This window comes from Mus musculus, chromosome 17 (assembly GCF_000001635.26).
Source record: "Mus musculus strain C57BL/6J chromosome 17, GRCm38.p6 C57BL/6J".
NCBI lineage: Eukaryota > Metazoa > Chordata > Mammalia > Rodentia > Muridae > Mus > Mus musculus.
Genome location: NC_000083.6, coordinates 5,437,323 through 5,455,857, shown reverse-complemented (window position 1 = coordinate 5,455,857; position 18,535 = coordinate 5,437,323). Strand labels below are relative to the sequence as shown.

The following is an 18,535-nucleotide window of genomic DNA, read 5'->3' as shown; positions in this document are numbered from 1 at the left end:
GGAAAGCAAAGTTCCACGCCCTGGATTCGTCAGACTGCTAGCACCAATCAGCACCTTAGTTCCCAGGATGTCAGCTCATCTCTTTGTTTCTTCTGCAAGAGACCCTAAGTTAACTCCAGAGTAGCACCTACCTCATCTGCTTGTAACTGTGGTTTCCAGACCATTCTATTTAATGATTGTACCTTCACCTGGCTGGCGACATGACTTGAGAGAGGGAGGGAGGCATAATACCTTAGACAACAGCGTCCTCTTAGGTCAAAGAGGGATAGCAGTGTCTCTGTGGCAGGTACTGGGATTGAAGGAGCCCACTGCACATAATCACTGGATGCTGTGACTGGCCTCAGAGCCGTGCACAAGAAACGGTGGCTGCTACCATCTTTAGAACATGTGTGCCTGGGTCGTCTTCAACTCAGCCCGCCATAACAAAATACTGTAGACTGACTTGACAGAAATTTATTTCTCATGATTCAACAAGATAAAGGCCTGAACTCAGGATACCAGCATGCTTTGGTTCTTGTGAGAGCTCGCTTCCTGGGTTGCAAACAGCCATATGAGTCTCTGCATGGTGATCGGAATGAGATTTCTCTGGTGTCTCTTCTCACAAGGGCACGAAGGGGAAGCGGGGTGGAGGGAGATGGGGAGAGGGGCTCACCCTCATAATCTCACTTAAACAGAGTTTCTGCTCCCATATCGGAGGTAAGGACTTTAGTGCCTGATTTTAGGGAAGCTCAAATGTTCGGAGAAAGGTGTGTTTCCCTGGGATTCTCCTGGGCCTTTTCAGTAATCTCTTGAAAGTTCTGAATTACTACAAACTACATAGCTGAACCTGGAGGAGACACGGGAGCAATGGCAACGCTGTATTTGAAATCCTTGAGTGGGGGAGCCCCCTGCCCCCCTGTGTCCTCTCTGTTCATTGCTTTCCCTGCCTTCCACGCACTGCCCTTGTGAGCCCTCCAAGGTCCCTTCCAGCTGATCCCTGCTAGGAACCGGCCCATGATATGCAGCAGGGGATGGCGGACGGCTTGAAGCAGAGTAACTTTCCCCTTGCTCCTTTTAAGCTCTAGCTCCTGCCCTGGGAGTGATGCCACCCTTCCTGTGGTAGCACCCTGCTTCAGCAGGGGACACACTTGGTGCCACTGATCAGCCCCACCCACACCCGTTTCCCTGAAGGTCACAGTTTCTTGAGTCCCCCTACAGTTGAGAGTTTCTGTCCTCACTTTCCTGGGTTCCCTGAGCCCTGCCAAAACACTGTAAAGAGTCCCTTCATGGGAGAAACTTCTGGTAGCCTAGCTGAGGGGTTTTCCACTTTCTGCTGGGCCCCTGGGTAACAGGTGTAATTATAATATATTTCAATATCCCAAACTCACCACCATGCAACCTACTTCCCCCACGTCAGTCCTGCTCTTAGTTTAATAATAAAAAAAATGTTGCTTCATTAAAAAAGAAATGCTGGAGAAATTCCAGCTTGTACATGTGATTTTTGAAAGGTCAAGCTCATGACCGCCGTAAAGGAAACAGTCGCTTTCAGTATTGTGTGGTAGCAAGATTGCGTGCAGCATCCAGTAACTGAGATGCAGTTCTTGTTCCTGGTTTGATGCATTAGGAAAAAGCAGTAAGTTAGAAAGTGGTAAAGTGAGCCCAGAGGTTGGCTGAAGCCAGCTGTGGAGAAATTCACCTGCCTCTCCTGCTCTTAAGACAAAATACACATTACCTGCCCACGGGAGTCCAATATGTATGCCTCCGCCAGTATTAAGGGGCTATATAGTTTCATGGCCCCTAGCCCAAATCTTGGAAGTAAAAAGAAATAAAATTAGTCCTTGGAGGTTTCAATTTTAAATTACTGGCTATAGATCATGACAGAGAAATGCAGAGACCCCCCAGAATGGGAGGCCTGGGCCTTGGGTAGACAGAGCATGCAGCCCTGTCCACTGCCCACCATGCAGAAAGAGCATGTGGGCAGAAGCTGCTGGTGAGCACACACCATCTGTGCTGACTGTGTCAATCACACCGGAGGGAGCTAGCTGCAGGCAGCTTGGAATACTCTCCTATCTTCACTGTGGGGCAAACACCTCACTTTATCTCAGCTCGACTCCATCAAAACAATCAGTTCTCCTAATTCCCCGTGCTCACTGAGAACTCATGTTAGATCGGTCTGATTTTCCCAATTCAAAAGTAATACATGTTTTATTGTTAATGAGAGAGAGTCTCACTGTATGTGTGTGGAACTGGCCCAGATCTTTCTGTGTAGACAAGATTGGCCTCAAACTCATATTCCTCCCGTGTCACCTCCAATAACCTTCTGTTATTGTGGTGGTGTGCTATCATCCCTGACTTTAAAAAAATTACATTTTAAGCCAGGTGTGGTGGCACACGCCTTTAATCCCAGCACTCGGGAGGCAGAGGCAGGCGGATTTCTGAGTTCGAGGCCAGCATGGTTTACAAAGTGAGTTCCAGGATAGCCAGGGCTACACAGAGAAACCCTGTCTCGAAAAAAAAAAAAAAAAAAAAAAAAAAAAAAGATTACATTTAAAATCTTTTGTTATCAGATTCATTTGTGTGTGTTTGTGTGTGCATGTATGTGTGGGTGCATGTGTGTGCTTGTGTGTGCATGTGGATGTCCATGTGTGTGTTTGTGTGTGGGCCACAGGGCTCCTGTGGCAGAGGACAATCTGTGGGAGTTGGTTCTCTCCTTTCACCCTGTCAAACTCAGGCATTGAACTTAGGTATTCATCTTTGAGCACCTTTGTCCACTGAGCCCTCTTGCCAGCCCATAAGCAACACATGTTTATATATCAGTAATAAGCAGGAAATATGGTCCAAGCCCAGGAATAATGTGAAAGGCCTTAACATATATTCCTCCATGCTATTTATGACACACATAAATATGTAAACTCACTTAGTAACGAAAACAATTATTTTATCCTTACTGATGTCTGTCAACCTGCTGTTCACTTAATCATGAATAATGAACATTGTTGCATGTCAACAAATATACCCTAACTGCAGACTAACAGCTGCATGTTTGGGGTACCCGGGGCAATCCTACAATCCATCTAACTAGAGTTCTCTCACTGCCCACATCTCCCACTGTTTTGTAATTCCCCACAGCACTCCTGCAGAATCCTCACAGCAAACCTTTGCATTTCATCGACCATCACTCCACTCCACACTGCTTCCCAAAGGCAGTGGTACCTGGGAGGATGGAGCCGATGAGCAAGGCAGACTCAGGAAATAGCCAGCTTTATTCAGAGCATCAGACAGTTTATACTCTGAGGATTAAGTGTCACCTGAGTAAAGTTCTCATGAGTTCAAACCGTATATAATCACAAGGAGATCCCCATGTGGCAACAACATGTTTTTCCATAGAGGCATCTAAACAAAGGACAGTATTCAGTTGAAATGAAGTAAACCCACTCCATCTACACTGGGAAAAGCATGAAACACAGTCCAAGGACAATTCTGCCTTCTGAACTTTGGTCACAGGAGTCTCACCGTTTTCTTGGAGTGTTCTCACAAGCCCTCAGGTTCTCCTTACCGTCTCCCTGGACCGTGTTCTGACAAAAGAGGATATGCACTCCCAATCTTGCATTACATTTTGCAGATTGCTTTCTGGAAGACAGTCTAGTTCTCTTAGCATTTGCAATGTTTGTTGGTGGCAAATCATTAAAATGTTGCTTTAACTTGTATTTTCCTAGTTACTAGTGAAGCTGAAGTTTTTACTGAACTTACTATTTGAGTTACTTATTTTTTTTATGTTCCTATTCATACTCCTTTAGGGTTAGACTACAGCTTGTTACTTGTAGAAGTTTTCATGTTTAGAGGGAAACTCACTTTGGTGATGCACATTGCAAGCGCTTTTTTCTGTTGTTTGCATTTTTCCACAATGTGGTGTTTTTCTATTAATTTGGAATCAGGGAGGACTGAATCTGATGCCAAGCAAGAGGAAGCCCAACTCTACTGTCTGACATGAGGGGACTTCTTATCGCACATGTCAAATATCCAGTGGAGAAGCTGCTGCTGGGACTGAGTCACACACGGTTGGCAGTGTGAAGGCTCACATCCCTGCCCTCTCTCGGCAACTCCTAATTTTCAGCTTGGAGGCTGCTCTAGTGTCAGCCATCACATCTGTGATCCAGAAAAACAGAAGAGATAACATCAGGTAATCCCTGCTTATGTCCCCTAGCTCAAACCTGCCACTCCCAATGCAAAGGGGAAGTAAGATTAAAGGCACAAATTCCATCTGCCTTAGAGAGCTTTCCAGAGTTTTATGTAGCCAAGCTAATCTATATTTATTTACTTGAGCTCATGCTTAGAAAGCTTCCCAGTTCAAGGGTGTGTTCCAATTGATCCATTTTCTTCCCTTTATATAGTAGTTTCTATGAGTTTCTATAACTGACCTATGAGAGACAAATCAGTTTTTCCTTAGATAATTAGACAACTGCCCAATACATTTTTAAAAATATTTCCTTCACTGCTTTAAAATACCCTTGCTGGTTCCTTGCTACCAGATGCACATGAATCCATTTGGTTATTGTTCTGATCCAGTTTGCTACCTGTTAGTCGCCCATAAACATGTTGAAATGGAGAGAGAGAGAGAGAGAGAGAGAGAGAGAGAGGCTGTGGTATGGCCTCAGATGCTATTGTTCATGATCTGAACTGGTCATCCTCTGAACTGGGGCTTTCTAGCTTTGAGAGCAGCCTTATTAGTAATGTGAAGAATGGTGGCAAGGAAGGTCTGTTACGTGAAGAGCACATGCATTCCTTTGTGCACCAGTAATGTCATTCTTGTCCAGTCCATTGCATGGTCCAGTGGGTTGCAGATCATGAGTCTTGAGAACATCTGTAACTGGGACCTCGGCTCCTTGTTCTCCTCAGAAACCGAGGGTGTGGTTGGATTTCCCACATGGTGCTCACACCACAGCAGAATCCCCAATGAATTCAGGAGAGTTGCACGGGAGTAGGTACCCCCAAAACATGGTGGGCCTGTGGCTACAATTGCAATGTAAGGACTTAAAGCACAGTCTTCTGGATTGGTGCTGATCTGCTGCCGGCTTCAAGGTCATTCTCATTACCATAGTCATGCAGCTCTGGAAGCAGCAGCCAAATAAGGCTAACCATACGGCAGGGCTTGAAATAGGGCATCTAATTCTACCGTGCGTCAGTCTATTTTGGCTTCTCAATACCACTTTTCAGAATGTGCTTTGGGGGACCACATTTTTCTTCCTAATTGATCGGAATGAAGTAGATCACTTTGCTTGCCCATTCCCCTATAAAACTTCATCTTCTCTTAGAATCTGAGTAAACGGAAAACTCAATGACCTGATGTGAGAAAGAGAATCAGTATTTTCATTTCAAGTTAGAAGGACAGTTCCTAGCCCCTTCATAAAATCTGCCCTCACTAGTCCCACAACCTTTCTGGACCAGAAAAATTGCAGAGTTGGTGACACCATTGAATTTTAGATGTGACAGGAGCTACAACAGGTCAGGAAGTGCTCTCTCTCTCTCTCTCATAAAATGTAAAAGAGACATCTGTTATGGAGTTTAGGGACTTCAAAGAATCCTAGCCACCAACTAGTTGTATATTTTCTGGGATCACACACAAGGATACCTGAGTTCGTGAACTGCCCCTGAACAAAGGACTTTTGGTCAATGACAGACTTGTGGCTTCCCGTGCTCTCCTGCTGAAGGTCTAGAGAAGCCTTAGGTAAGAAATTCATCCTACTCTGTTTGTCAAACTTAATTGTGAAATATTGTGAGGTGCAGAGAGAGGTGGATAAGTATGTGTGTTTCTAGGTAACACAACAGCTTCAGAAACTGGCATGCCCCAAGAAAATACTTGAAAAGAGCTGTGATTTCCTCAAAATTACAGAGGAAGAAAACAGGGCCCATACTGACATGGAGACAGGCTGATCCTGGTCACTAGCAGGGCTGGGGACTTAACCTAGGATTCCCAACAACCAACCCAGATTGGTTTTGTTTTGTTTTGTTGTCACTTTGGAAGAGTCACTGTCCATGGAGCTGGCCGTGGTGTAGCCCCTCACACAACATTTTCACAGTCTAGGATTTGAAGTTGCCTTTATTTATAGCCCACTCAGTCCATGAAATGCTTCAAATGTTTTAAAAAGGGCATTGAGCCCTGCACAGTTGGCCTAGATAAAATACCATGTCTAGCCGGCATGCAGTTCACTGCAGGCTGAGCTATTCTATCGGCTGCATCATCACATTTGCTGTGGATATCATGTTCACAAGCAAGAGTGAAGCAGAGGAGCCCAACTCAGTGAGGCATCACTAACCTGTGAGCATGCTATCCTACCGGGGGAGGAGTGGCGGAGACACTTCTTTGGTGATACAGAGAGGACGAGTGGGTGAGCCAAAATTATAAAACAAACAAACAAATAAAACACATGTCCAAAGGCTACATTATGTCCCCCACCCAAATAATAAAAATTCAAGCTGTCTGAGAAGACATCTTTTAAAGGCAGGTTTCTCTGGATTCCAAAGGCACTTTGAATCTGTGCAAACATCAGTGGTTCCTTAACTCAACATTTGCTTCTGAGCCTTTAGCTTTCGAGCGCGCGCACGTGTGTGTGTGTGTGTGTGTGTGTGTGTGTGTGTGTGTGTAGATAGATAGGTAGGTAGGTAGGTAGGTAGATAGATAGATAGATAGATAGATAGATAGATAGATAGATAGAATAAATACATTTAAAGTAAGGGATATAATGATATATTCCCAACAGTTGAATTTGAAATTGACTTCTAGCCCTATAATTTACCACTTCCCCAAAGCCAATACTTGCCCAGGAGTTACTGTCTTGTAAACCAGAAAATGTGCCCCTTCTCCACGTCAGCTCCATCCAGAGCACATGGCTTGGTGAACAGAATTCAACCTGGATTTCAGGCCTCTGTATACCCCTCATACAGATAATCAAGCAGCCAAGTGCAGGCCCTGGCTATCCCTCCACTTGGAAGGCTGAGCCAGCCTTCTTCCTGACCTCGGTCAGATAGGATTCCTTTGGGGCTCCCCTCGGGGCCCTGGACTGTCTCACTCTGCCCCTTCTCTAAGGCTGCTACCTGGATTTTGGAACTGGGGTGGTGCTTTGCTACTTTAATTTCATTTGTGTCTTGCACTTATCAGTTACTGTCTGTAGGTCATTAGTTCTGCCTAGGGTTGGGTCCTGCTACCTATGAACCAATGTGACACCAGTGTTCCTGCTTAGCTTCTGAACTCTCTCTGCTGCACTGGAATCCATGACACCATGCCATCTATTTAAAAATCCTACTGCATCTTACAGGAGCACTTTTGGCTGGCAGCCTCTGTTGCCATGCCCCTAACATAAGCTTATATCCCTCAGGGAACGACTACTTGCTTCGAGGTGTTTGACCCAGGTCCCGGTTGCCACACCGACTTCTGCAACCAGCCTCTTCTCCACAATGGCAGTGACATTCTGAGGAAGCTCTGCTGCCTAGAACAGTAAAGCCTGGCTCTGTGAGGCCCGATAAGCAAAGCACTGTGTTTTCACGCTTCCCCAGCGTAAACCCAGAACCAGGACCATGAAAGATGCGTTGTGGGTAGGAAAAGTGACATCAATGTTAACATTAGTGTTTTGCTAAGATTTTACTGGTGTGTGTAGTTATTTGTCACACGTAAGACTGAAGCTTGCTTTTCTTTGTTTTGACACAAGGTCTTAAAAGCTAGCCTTGAACTCACTAAGCAGTCAAAGATGACCTTGGGCTCTTGATCCTTCTGCCCCCATCTCCCAAGTGCTTTGAATTACAGGTATCTTCTGTAGATTATAATCTTTATTACATCGTATTAGAATATGGTCATTAATATAAATAAAGTATATATAACAACCACTTAGTGACGTAAGTGGTTGATATCCTGGATTTTTGTTGTTGTTGGGGTGGACTACGTGAAGGTTCTTCTTGTATTGTTCAATTGTTAATTCTGTAGCAGAGGAGGAGGAAGGGGAAGAGGAAGAGGAAGAGGAAGAGGAAGAGGAAGAAGAAGAAGAAGAAGAAGAAGAAGAAGAAGAAGAAGAAGAAGAAGAAGAAGAAAAGGAGGAAGAGGAGAAGAGGAGGAGGGAGGGAAAGAGTCGGAGAAGGTAGTAGAGGAGGAGAAGGTAGTAGAGGAGGAGAAGGTAGTAGAGGAGGAGAAGGTAGTAGAGGAGGAGAAGGTAGTAGAGGAGGAGAAGGTAGTAGAGGAGGAGAAGGTAGTAGAGGAGGAGAAGGTAGTAGAGGAGGAGATGGTAGTAGAGGAGGAGAAGGTAGTAGATGAGGAGAAGGTAGTAGAGGAGGAGAAGGTAGTAGAGGAGGAGATGGTAGTAGAGGAGGAGATGGTAGTAGAGGAGGAGATGGTAGTAGAGGAGGAGAAGGTAGTAGAGGAGGAGATGGTAGTAGAGGAGAAGAAGGTAGTAGAGGAGGAGATGGTAGTAGAGGAGGAGAAGGTAGTAGAGGAGGAGATGGTAGTAGAGGAGGAGAAGGTAGTAGAGGAGGAGAAGGTAGTAGAGGAGGAGATGGTAGTAGAGGAGAAGAAGGTAGTAGAGGAGGAGATGGTAGTAGAGGAGGAGATGGTAGTAGAGGAGGAGATGGTAGTAGAAGAGGAGAAGGTAGTAGAGGAGGAGAAGGTAGTAGAGGAGGCGAAGGTAGTAGAGGAGGAGAAGGTAGTAGAGGAGGAGATGGTAGTAGAGGAGGAGATGGTAGTGGTAGTAATGGTGATTGAGGTTTTCATCAGACTTAGCTGGGCAAGAAAGGGAAGGGGGGGCTTCCAGTGTGAGAGAAGGTTGCTGGGAGAAGAGTAGCAGTGGTTGAGGTTGTCATTTGGACATATCAGGAAAGGCAGAGGAAGAGACACAGAGGTAACAGACCACGTGGCAGGATGTGGACTAGGCTTAGTAGAAATAATTAAGTTAGATGAGCTAGCTGGGAGTTGACTAGGCTAGGCCTAAGCTATAATAAAATTAATAAGTCCCTGTGTCATTATTCATTCACTGGCAAGTCCAAGAAAGTCTGGCAATATTTTTTACAGTAAATATGTCTGACCACTCCAGAGTTCACTCTGGGGACCAATGAGCTTGTCACAGAGCTTAGGGTAAGTGTTATAGCAGGAGCATAGAGGATCTTAAAATAGCCACACTGGAGTCTGCACCCAGCAAGGATGACAGCTTCCATAGGACTGCATAGATGGAAGCCCCTCCCCAACCCTTCCCCATCCATATCCTCTACCCCTTCCCCCAAGACCACATGCAATTAGGGCAAAATAGCTTACAACTGGTTGGGAAGGGGCACCTGGACACTCAGGTAAGGATCTTATGACTCCTCCTATGGGGAATGAAAATAGCCCACAGGCCCAGCTTTGATGATCTGTTGGGAGGGGGTTCAGTAGAATTCCTAAAGATGGTAGCAATTTAGCTTGGACGGTAGTCCTGTACAATAGAAAAGAAGAAAAGAGAAAAGAAGGCAGCTGAAGGAAACGATATGTATCACTCTCTTGTAGAAAAATATCTAGTAAATTATGAAATGTGACAGTTGTCAAGGGGATTCCTGGATGGTCATTAAGAGTAACAATCCAACTGATCTCATAGAAAGAGCCAGGAAAAAAGAAAACACTCTGCAGTAAAGAAAAATGGAAAGGAAGACTCTGAAATCGCAACTTCACCGTGCTCAAGAAAGACACATTCGTCAGCCTGGGACAGTTACAGGATGGGGTTCTGAAAGACAGAGTAACAGAATCCTGGATGTGAATGCTGAGCCCCCAGCTTGGGCTCGCTTCAGGGGAGTTACAGCTGTACTTATGCTTGACCTTGCCTGTGTTGATTGTTGTAGTACTCTACAAGGTAGATACAGCCCTGGGGAGCTGGTGCAGATGCTGGGAAGAATCCAAGAGACCTGAATGGGTGAAGGCCAGCACCACATGGGCTCATCAGTCATCCCAGGCTTTCTCCACATGACATAATGCTTCCCGCTCTTTGTTTTCCAAGAACGTTGTCACCAGGGTCCAGATGGATGAGTGATCCTGAAAGCCTGTAGAACATTCCTATCTAAACTGGAGAAACAATGTCTTTTAAATAAGGTAGAATGTTTCTAAAGTACACAACTCCTTTACTCTCCCTCATCTCTAAATTAGTGCTTGGTCCCTTGTATAATATTTTCCAATGTTATATAAATATATGAACATTGTTCAGTGTTTTGCTTATTATGGTAGAGAGCAGAGGACGGCAGACAGAAAACTTATTTCCCCTTTCCCTTACAGGAAGCGTTGTGACTCAGATCCAGCAGGTCTTTCTCTGTGTGTGACCTTCATTAGACAATAACTTAGAGACCTATGCCCTAGAGTTGGGACAACTATTCCACATCAAGTGGCAGTAAGACCGACATGGCCAATACATGACCCTTACTGGATTTTAAAAATGATTTCACCTCAGATTTTAAACACACAATAACTGAAACACCAAATAAATATCTGAAAAATTGTTGAAACTAGCTAGGGCTAAGTAGGCTTCTAGCTGTCTAAATTTGAAACAGAATATACAGGGGCCAAAGAGTTTGAAATAAAAATGTGGTCAGATTCATTGCTAGTGTAGACTTTTAGCTGACTCAATCAAACACCAAAATAGCAACAATGTCTGTGTTGGACAAACTCCCTTTCCCAGCACTCCCCCCTCCCACACACACACAGGACATCTCGTTACATTCCCCACCCCCCCACACACACACAGGACATCTTGTTACATCCCCCCCCACACACACACACAGGACATCTTGTTACATACCCCCCCACACACACACACAGGACATCTTGTAACATCACACACACACACACACACAGGACATCTCGTTACATCCCCCCACACACACACAGGACATCTTGTAACATCCCCCACACACACAGGACATCTCGTAACACCCCCCCCCCACACACACACACAGGACATCTCGTTACATTTACACACACACACACACAGGACATCTCGTTACATTCACACGCACACAGGACATCTCGTTACATTCACACACACATACACACTCACACACAGGACATCTCGTTACATTCACACACACACAGGACATCTCGTTACATTCACATACACACACACACACACACAGGACATCTTGTAACATCCCCCCCACACACAGGACATCTCGTAACACCCCCCCACACACACACACAGGACATCTCGTTACATTTACACACACACACACACACACAGGACATCTTGTTACATTCACACGCACACAGGACATCTCATTACATTCACACACACATACACACTCACACACAGGACATCTTGTAACATCCCCCACACACACAGGACATCTCGTAACACCCCCCCACACACACACACACAGGACATCTCGTTACATTTACACACACACACACAGGACATCTCGTTACATTCACATGCACACAGGACATCTCGTTACATTCACACACACATACACACTCACACACAGGACATCTCGTTACATTCACACACACACAGGACATCTCGTTACATTCACATACACACACACACACACAGGACATCTCGTAACATCCCCCCCACACACACACACAGAGGACATCTCGTTACATTCACACACACACACACACACACACACACACACACACACACACACACAGAACATCTCGTTACATTTCTCTAAAAGGAAATCGTGCATGGTTGAGATGACACTTGTGCTAGCTTTGCAGTAGCACCAAACCCTTCCATGCTCTCATCCCTGCATCCCCCTCGAGGAATCGCTGTCTGGCTATGTAAAGGAAAAGCCTGCTGTCTGGCAGGAGACTGCTCTGCAGCTTGCGAATCACCTATCTGAAGCTAGCCTCTTTTTTCCCACAGAGACAAGCTGAAGCCGAAGGTTGAAAGTCCTAGAGCTGGAGTGGTGCCAAGGGTTGAGAGCACTCACTGTTTTTCCAGACGACATGTTTGGTTCTAGCACTTGTGAAAGGTGCCTCACAACCACTTGTAACTCCAGCTGCAAAGGATCCCACACCCTCCTTGGATACCTATGTGTGTGTGTGAGAGAGAGAGAGAGAGAGAGAGAGGGAGAGGGAGAGAGAGAGAGAGAGAGAGAGAGAGAGAGAAGAGAGAAAGGAGAGAGAAAGAGAAGAGAAGAGAGAGAGAGAGGAAAGAGAACATATATTCACACAGGCACATGAAATGAGAAGAAAAATAATTTCAAAGATTCATAAAACAGCCCCCCCCCCAATAACTTGAACATGAAGTTCCTGATTTTGAGCACTGTAGACACAGAAGACCTTGTACAACACTATCTCTAAGAAATGTTTCCTTTTGGTGTTCTCTCTGGGATACTTGGAATGTGGTCCCAGTTACAGAGCCAGGAATTCCCGTCCTTGATCTTTAAGGACTTCTGAGGCTCTGGAAAACAACCAAAGAGCCAGCCAAAGTGCCAGCACCTTTATAAAACCAGACAGGGCTCACACAGGTTGGAGGCACTCAGACAATGAGACAGGCCTTGGGGCACGGGACTCTGCAAGTTCCCTAGATTTAAACATAGTCTCCGTTCAAGCCCTTAGGGTAAACAATAACATAATCCTTGAAATAAAATGTGTCTGTGCTTTTGGTGGGATGCAGCAAAGAAAGAGATCATAAAAAGCTCTCCATTTGCAGACACGAAAGTTCTTAGACCTTTCTTGGCTCAGAAGCTCTGGCACGGGGCCAGCAGTCTGTGACCACCAAGCCCTTCTAGGTAACACCAGAAATTAAGCTCAGATGAAGAGTACCTGCCCATCAATTAAGGAAGAACCTGCTTTGAAAAGCCAGGACTGCCCCTCAACAGCTGTGTGCACTTGAATGTGTTATTCTTTCTGGGTTTATAGAGAGGATTAAATGAAATAAAACATTTGAAACATTAAGTGTGGTGCTGTACTTTGACAGCTTCCCATCAATCACTGTGACAAAGCACTGGAGATAATTAACATATAAAGGAAAGGAGTCTATCTTTGCTCACAGATTTGGAGACTCCAGTCACAATGTGTTGGTCCAGATTAGGTAGATTCTGTCCCATCCATGCAAATGAACAAACAAGAAAGTTGTAGGCAAGGGTCCTTTCGCATCGCCATCACGATGAGAAGAGGCAGTAAAAGATCCTGACAGAGAGTAAAAAATTATTTAAGCCCCTAGATCTGTGTCCAAAATAGCCCCATTGTTCCAGGATGCCAGGTGTTTGCAGTTTTTGCCTTTCTATAGCCCAATGCCAGGTGTTTGTGGTTTTTGCCTTTCTATAGACCAATGCCAGGTGTTTGTGGTTTTTGTGTCTTTATAAACCCCTTACCCCTTGAGCTCATTGTCAACTCTTCTATCCCTGGGAGGGATACCAGTTGTCCCCAGTGCACTGATCTTGTTTGTCTGTGTTTCCTCTTTTGTTTTCCTGACCCCTTGAGCTCGTGGTCAACTCCTCTACCCCTGCATGGGATACAAGTCGTCCCCAGTGCACTGGTCTTTCCCAAATAAACCTCTTGCAGTTTGCATCAAGACTGTTTCTCGTGAGTGATTTGGGGTGTGGCCTATCCTGAGTTAGAACGTGGGGGAGTCCTCACGTTGTGGGTCTTTCAGCAGCAGAGCAAAGTCGTCCTTTTCTTTTAATAGGGTCTTTCTATGTATCCCTGGCTGGTCTGGAACTTCTTATGTACACAAGGCTGCTCTGCAACACACCCACATGCACCACCACACCTGGCATCCATTCTGGCCTTGAACAGAGCAAGGACAGGAAGAGGAAGAGGCTGTGGTCTCACAGTCCCTCTTGAATTAGCCAAAGCTGGATTTATAGGCCACACCTCTCAGTGACTTTGAACCACTAGGCCTCATGGTTCAAAAATTCTGCCAGCTCTGAACAGTATCACCTGATGGGCTCTCAGTGACCCAAAAAGATATAGCAAGGGCATATAGGAAGCATCCAATATGTTAGCAGCTATAGTCACTATTATTATATGTGACAGGAAAGGAGAAGTATAAGTCCTTCTTGTAAGTGCCTACAAGTGGGCACAGTATTTGCCCACTTGTAAGGGGCCTTCCCAGACTCTGAAACTAGGCTTCTAAGGAACTGGACAGAAACAGAGCAGTTGTCCTCAACCAAGCCTAGCATCAGATCTCATGCTGCCCCAGACTTTCAGAGATAAAGTCTCTAATGGGAGAGACTGGGCAGCTTTAACCGTTCGTATGTAATGCTTTAAAAACTACTAGAATCAATGATAACAGCAATTAAAACGCATATTATGTGTGCCAGACACTATGCTAACTCCATCACACTCATAACTTTTAAAAGATTGAAACTGGGTCTTGTTACCTAGGTTAGATTTGAATTTATCCTCTTGTATCAGCTTTTCAAGTGGTCAAGAGGGATGTACAACACACACACACACACACACACACACACACACACACACGCACCTCTTCATTCAAAAATCCTGTGAGGTACTGTTTCCATAGTTAATAATTGAGGGGAACGAGGTAACGAGAGGCTATATGGCAAACACCAAGTTCACACAAATAAGAAGTGCTTTACGACCTGAACGCAGGTCTGAGCTAATAAATGCATTTAACTGCTGCAAAAACTAATGCTTTCATTTACCCGTCCCTCGGACAGGCATTTATTATACATGACCAGGTAATACACTGAGAGCTGGGGAATATCAAATGAGTATAGATAACAATCTCCACCCTCAAGATGCCCATGCCCTTAAAGTGCTCAGAAAAAGGCTAGAGGCTAAAGAACTGGCTTCATTTTAAAAGATGATGCCATATGTCTTAGGTCTCCCTTTGAGAGGCTGAAAACGTTGGCTACTTCCCACTACTCTTCCCTCAATAGCCATTTACTCTGTCCGTAGACCCTGGCACATCGTCCTCCCAGGCCTGCTTGCAGGCTGCTAAGGATCCCAGCAAGTCCGGGGCAGCCTTGGAGCCCGTGTTAATAAGCTTTGAGAGAGGGCCTCTGTACTCTGCTCTCTAGATTGGCTCAGTTCATTCAATCATTTAGCCAGCCCAGCGCGTCCACTGGGGGCGGGCAAATCAGATCTTGGGAAGGGCGTGTGCTTCGAAGCTGGTGAGATGTTTCTCTTCCAGAATTGGGCATGTCACTTAACCCTGAAATAACTATTTCGAAATTTCTCAGAAAGAAGCGGGGAAAATATTGAGGCTTGCTTTTTAGAATCGTGGTCTGTTAGTGCGGACCAAATCCTTAGAAGCAGTGCAAGTGTATCTGGAGTGGTAAACAGCTCCAGGATCCAAGCCAGGCAGATGGGCTCCCGGCTCCATTTGCGACCTCTCACTGCCTCCTAGAGTCGGAACTGAGTATTCTTCCAAGTAGGGAAAACAAAACAAAACCAAAAAAAAAAAAACCCAAAACCTTACTAAAGTCCAACAGATCATCACCTTGCAAGAAGGCGAGTGATCCTCCCAGGAGGGCCGTCTTGTGGGGCGCCGCCCTCGGCTCTGGGCTGGGACAGAGAGCAGCCTTTCTGTCTTCTCTCACTGCAAGAGTGTTAAGCGGGGAAAGTGGGAAACCCGGACCTTTCTTCAGGTTGCACAGGGAAGGCAGCCGCGGAACCTTTCTTCTCTCTCCCTTGAGCTTCCACTCGGGCCTCTTTGGTAACGGAAACAGTAGAGTAGGAGACTTTAAAATGGAGACCTCGGGTCCTGGGCCCGGGGAGTCCTCTGAATTAGAAGCTCCAGGGTCTCCGGACGATCGGTTGTTTCTGGTTAAAGGTATGCTTGCTCTGAGCTGGGATGTGATGTTCCGGAACACATTCTTTTCTGAGAGCCCTTATTCTGAACTCAGCCAGTGGGGCCCATATGTCACTCACCAGGTGAAGTCTCCTTGGGCAGGGGCGGGTAAATCCTGCCATCTACTCTCCAGTCCATACTGTATTTACCCATCCTTATCTATAGTTTTTCTTGTGCCCTGCCCTTTTCTGATTGCCACGATCTCTTCTTCCCGTGGAAAAACTTCGCGCTGCTGTCCTTGAGGACAGAGAGAAGGGAAAAAAACCCATTCTCAGCCCTGAAGAACTGAGCTTCAGAGCGTACCCTTGAACCAGAAACCCGAGGTCGTGAGATCACGCAGGTTTCTCAGACCCACTTCACAAGAGCCGCCTAGCCATGATGTTTCGAGTTTTGAATGTAATCCTGAAAGTTTCTGATACTTCGTTGTGCAATTCTCTTTAATTTAAGTTTTATTTTTAATCCCTTCTCTCAATTCTTGGCAGGTGGAATTTTCCTTGGTTCTGCAGCCGCAGCGGGAATGCTAGCTGGATTTGTTACAACATTATCATTAGCTAAAAAGAAAAGCCCTGAGTGGTTCAATAAGGTTTGTGACTCTGAAATCCATTCATAGCATTGCTATTGTTTTTAACAAAGGACAGCTTTTTGCATAGGAAAAAATAGTGACCTTCATTCACATGGTTTTGAAAATACACCCACAAACCCTCATGGGTTTAAGAAGTATACTAGTTGTCAGTCTTGATTTTTTTTTCCGTGTGCTTCCTTAAAAATTAACAGAATGAGGCTTTGAAGAATAACTGAGCAAAACTTTGGAAACATTGTTTTCCCTACAGCATGAATAAGTAATTTAGTATTGATAATAAGAGACCTTGCTTTGAAAGAAAAGCAATATCACTTAAACTATTGGTGCTGGTTGCAAGAAGTATATTTATTTCATAGATGTTAAAATTTTAACATTTTTTTAGAATGAGTGAAAACTTTGTTTTTGTGTTTTAATGCAAGGGCCGCAGTCGCTATAAAGTGCCTGGCACACAGTAGGTGCTCATAAAGTGTTGGGTGACTAACTATATCCACTAGAGACAGAAGATCATTATTCTGTTAGCAGGATTGTACATTTGCTGTTTGTCGTGTGCCTGCTTTCCCTGGTTGGTGGGGAATTTCTTGATGTGTATTGTAGTTGCTTATAATGTCTTGTCTTTTCCCCTCCCACCCATATTGCTGACTTACTGTTCGCCTCAGTAAGTGTTTACTTGGGATCCTTTATGTTTCAGGCACTCTATGATTAAGGTGGATAGGGTACAAAAATAAACATGTCTTTCCCTCGGGAATTTAAATGTCTGCTGTGAGAGACACAATTAGATATTCACACCAATAACTATGCAATTAGCTTGATGTGTGCTACAGACAAATGTTATGTGAAAAACCATAAACCAATTGAATTCCCTTCCACTTATCTGTAATAGTCATACTTAAGCTTTGAATACTATAATGACAGGAGACTAAAATGTATCTAAAATGCTTTCCAATTCCCTCTCAATACTCTAAAGGGTTATGGAGCTACTAAGATCACTTCTGTGGCTCCTCTGATGGGCCATTTTCTCCCTCTACCATGTAATACTTTTAGAGAAGAAATTACTTTGTGGCAGATGTCGTTAAGACCTAACCAGTGTTGGTGCTTTACAGCCAAGCTGTGTTTGGTTTCGAAACCACAGGTTTAATCTGTTTAAGAATCTGATAATGAGAAAAACCCAGGGATTGTCTTGTTTCCACATACTAACAGCTTGGTTCTTTGTTTTGTTCTGGGGCTGGATCATAAGACATGCCACTTGTGCTCTAACACACTTGTACACTGTGGTCCAAAAACTCCTGATGGTCCTTGAGACAACTCATTCCCTGTTCATGTTTAGAGATGCACACTGATGGCATAGAGCAGTGGCATACTCATGGTGGTGGTCACATAAACAGTCCTTGCAGTCTCTGTGTACTGTGTTGTGGGACGCAGCAGTAGTTTTTAAAATAATTAAAAGGAACCAGCATTAGGCAAGTGTCATTGTTGAAGCGGTAAAATTATGAACTATTCAATAATGACACCTGGCAACACCTGACTTGTAAAGTCATGGGAGGTGGGAGTGTGCACAAAGCACTTCTGCTCAAGAAGCCACAGATGCCTTACCAGCTGAATCAGGGTATCCCCCACAGACTGCCAGTCACTCAGAAATGGCGTGTTTGGGGCAGGCATTTTCTTAAAAACACAAAGTAGGCCTGGCTCTTGAGGAAAGCGGTTGTCAGTCTTTGTTGACAGTGTTAATAAGCTTTCAATTGAGAACACTTAGACTCACTCGTAACTACCAGCGTCCACTTGACAGCTTCTCCATACTTAACAGCTTTGCTGGTGAGATGTCATGATTTGATGATTTTAAAAAACTGTTTAACACATGGGATCAACAGTTGAAAGATCTGTATAATGCAGATACCGATACCTTCTGTAGTCAGTTCGCATGGGGTAGTGTCCAGCAAAGTGCAAAGCTGACTGGTGGATTTGAATGTTACAAATGGCAGAAATTTTTATTAATAGGACTCCATATGGCAACCAACCTTCAGAAGACATTTTTGTTAGTACTGGTATATTACAAAGAAGATAAGCTAATAAAATACTTCTTGTTCTAACCATGTCAGTGTGAGGCCGAGTTTTATTCATGCACCGCAGCTATCAGTGAAAAATATAAGAAAGCATTTACAGCAGATTCACTACAGATATGAAAAGCCAGCTTTCAGCTAGAAATTTAAGAGGTTAA

The 18,535-nt window shown here is 44.7% G+C and overlaps 1 protein-coding gene across 1 annotated transcript in view; it reads left to right on the top strand.

Annotated features, from left to right (window-relative positions):
* The first annotated feature begins 15,597 nt into the window (after window positions 1-15,597).
* Window positions 15,598-18,535, top strand: part of Tmem242 (transmembrane protein 242) — a 29,397-nt gene continuing 26,459 nt past the window's right edge. Inside the window, exons 1-2 of the mRNA NM_027457.4 lie at window positions 15,598-15,725; window positions 16,226-16,326. Of these exons, the coding sequence (NP_081733.3) occupies window positions 15,641-15,725; window positions 16,226-16,326 (186 nt within the window). The 5' untranslated portion in view covers window positions 15,598-15,640. The remainder of the gene's footprint in view (window positions 15,726-16,225; window positions 16,327-18,535) is intronic.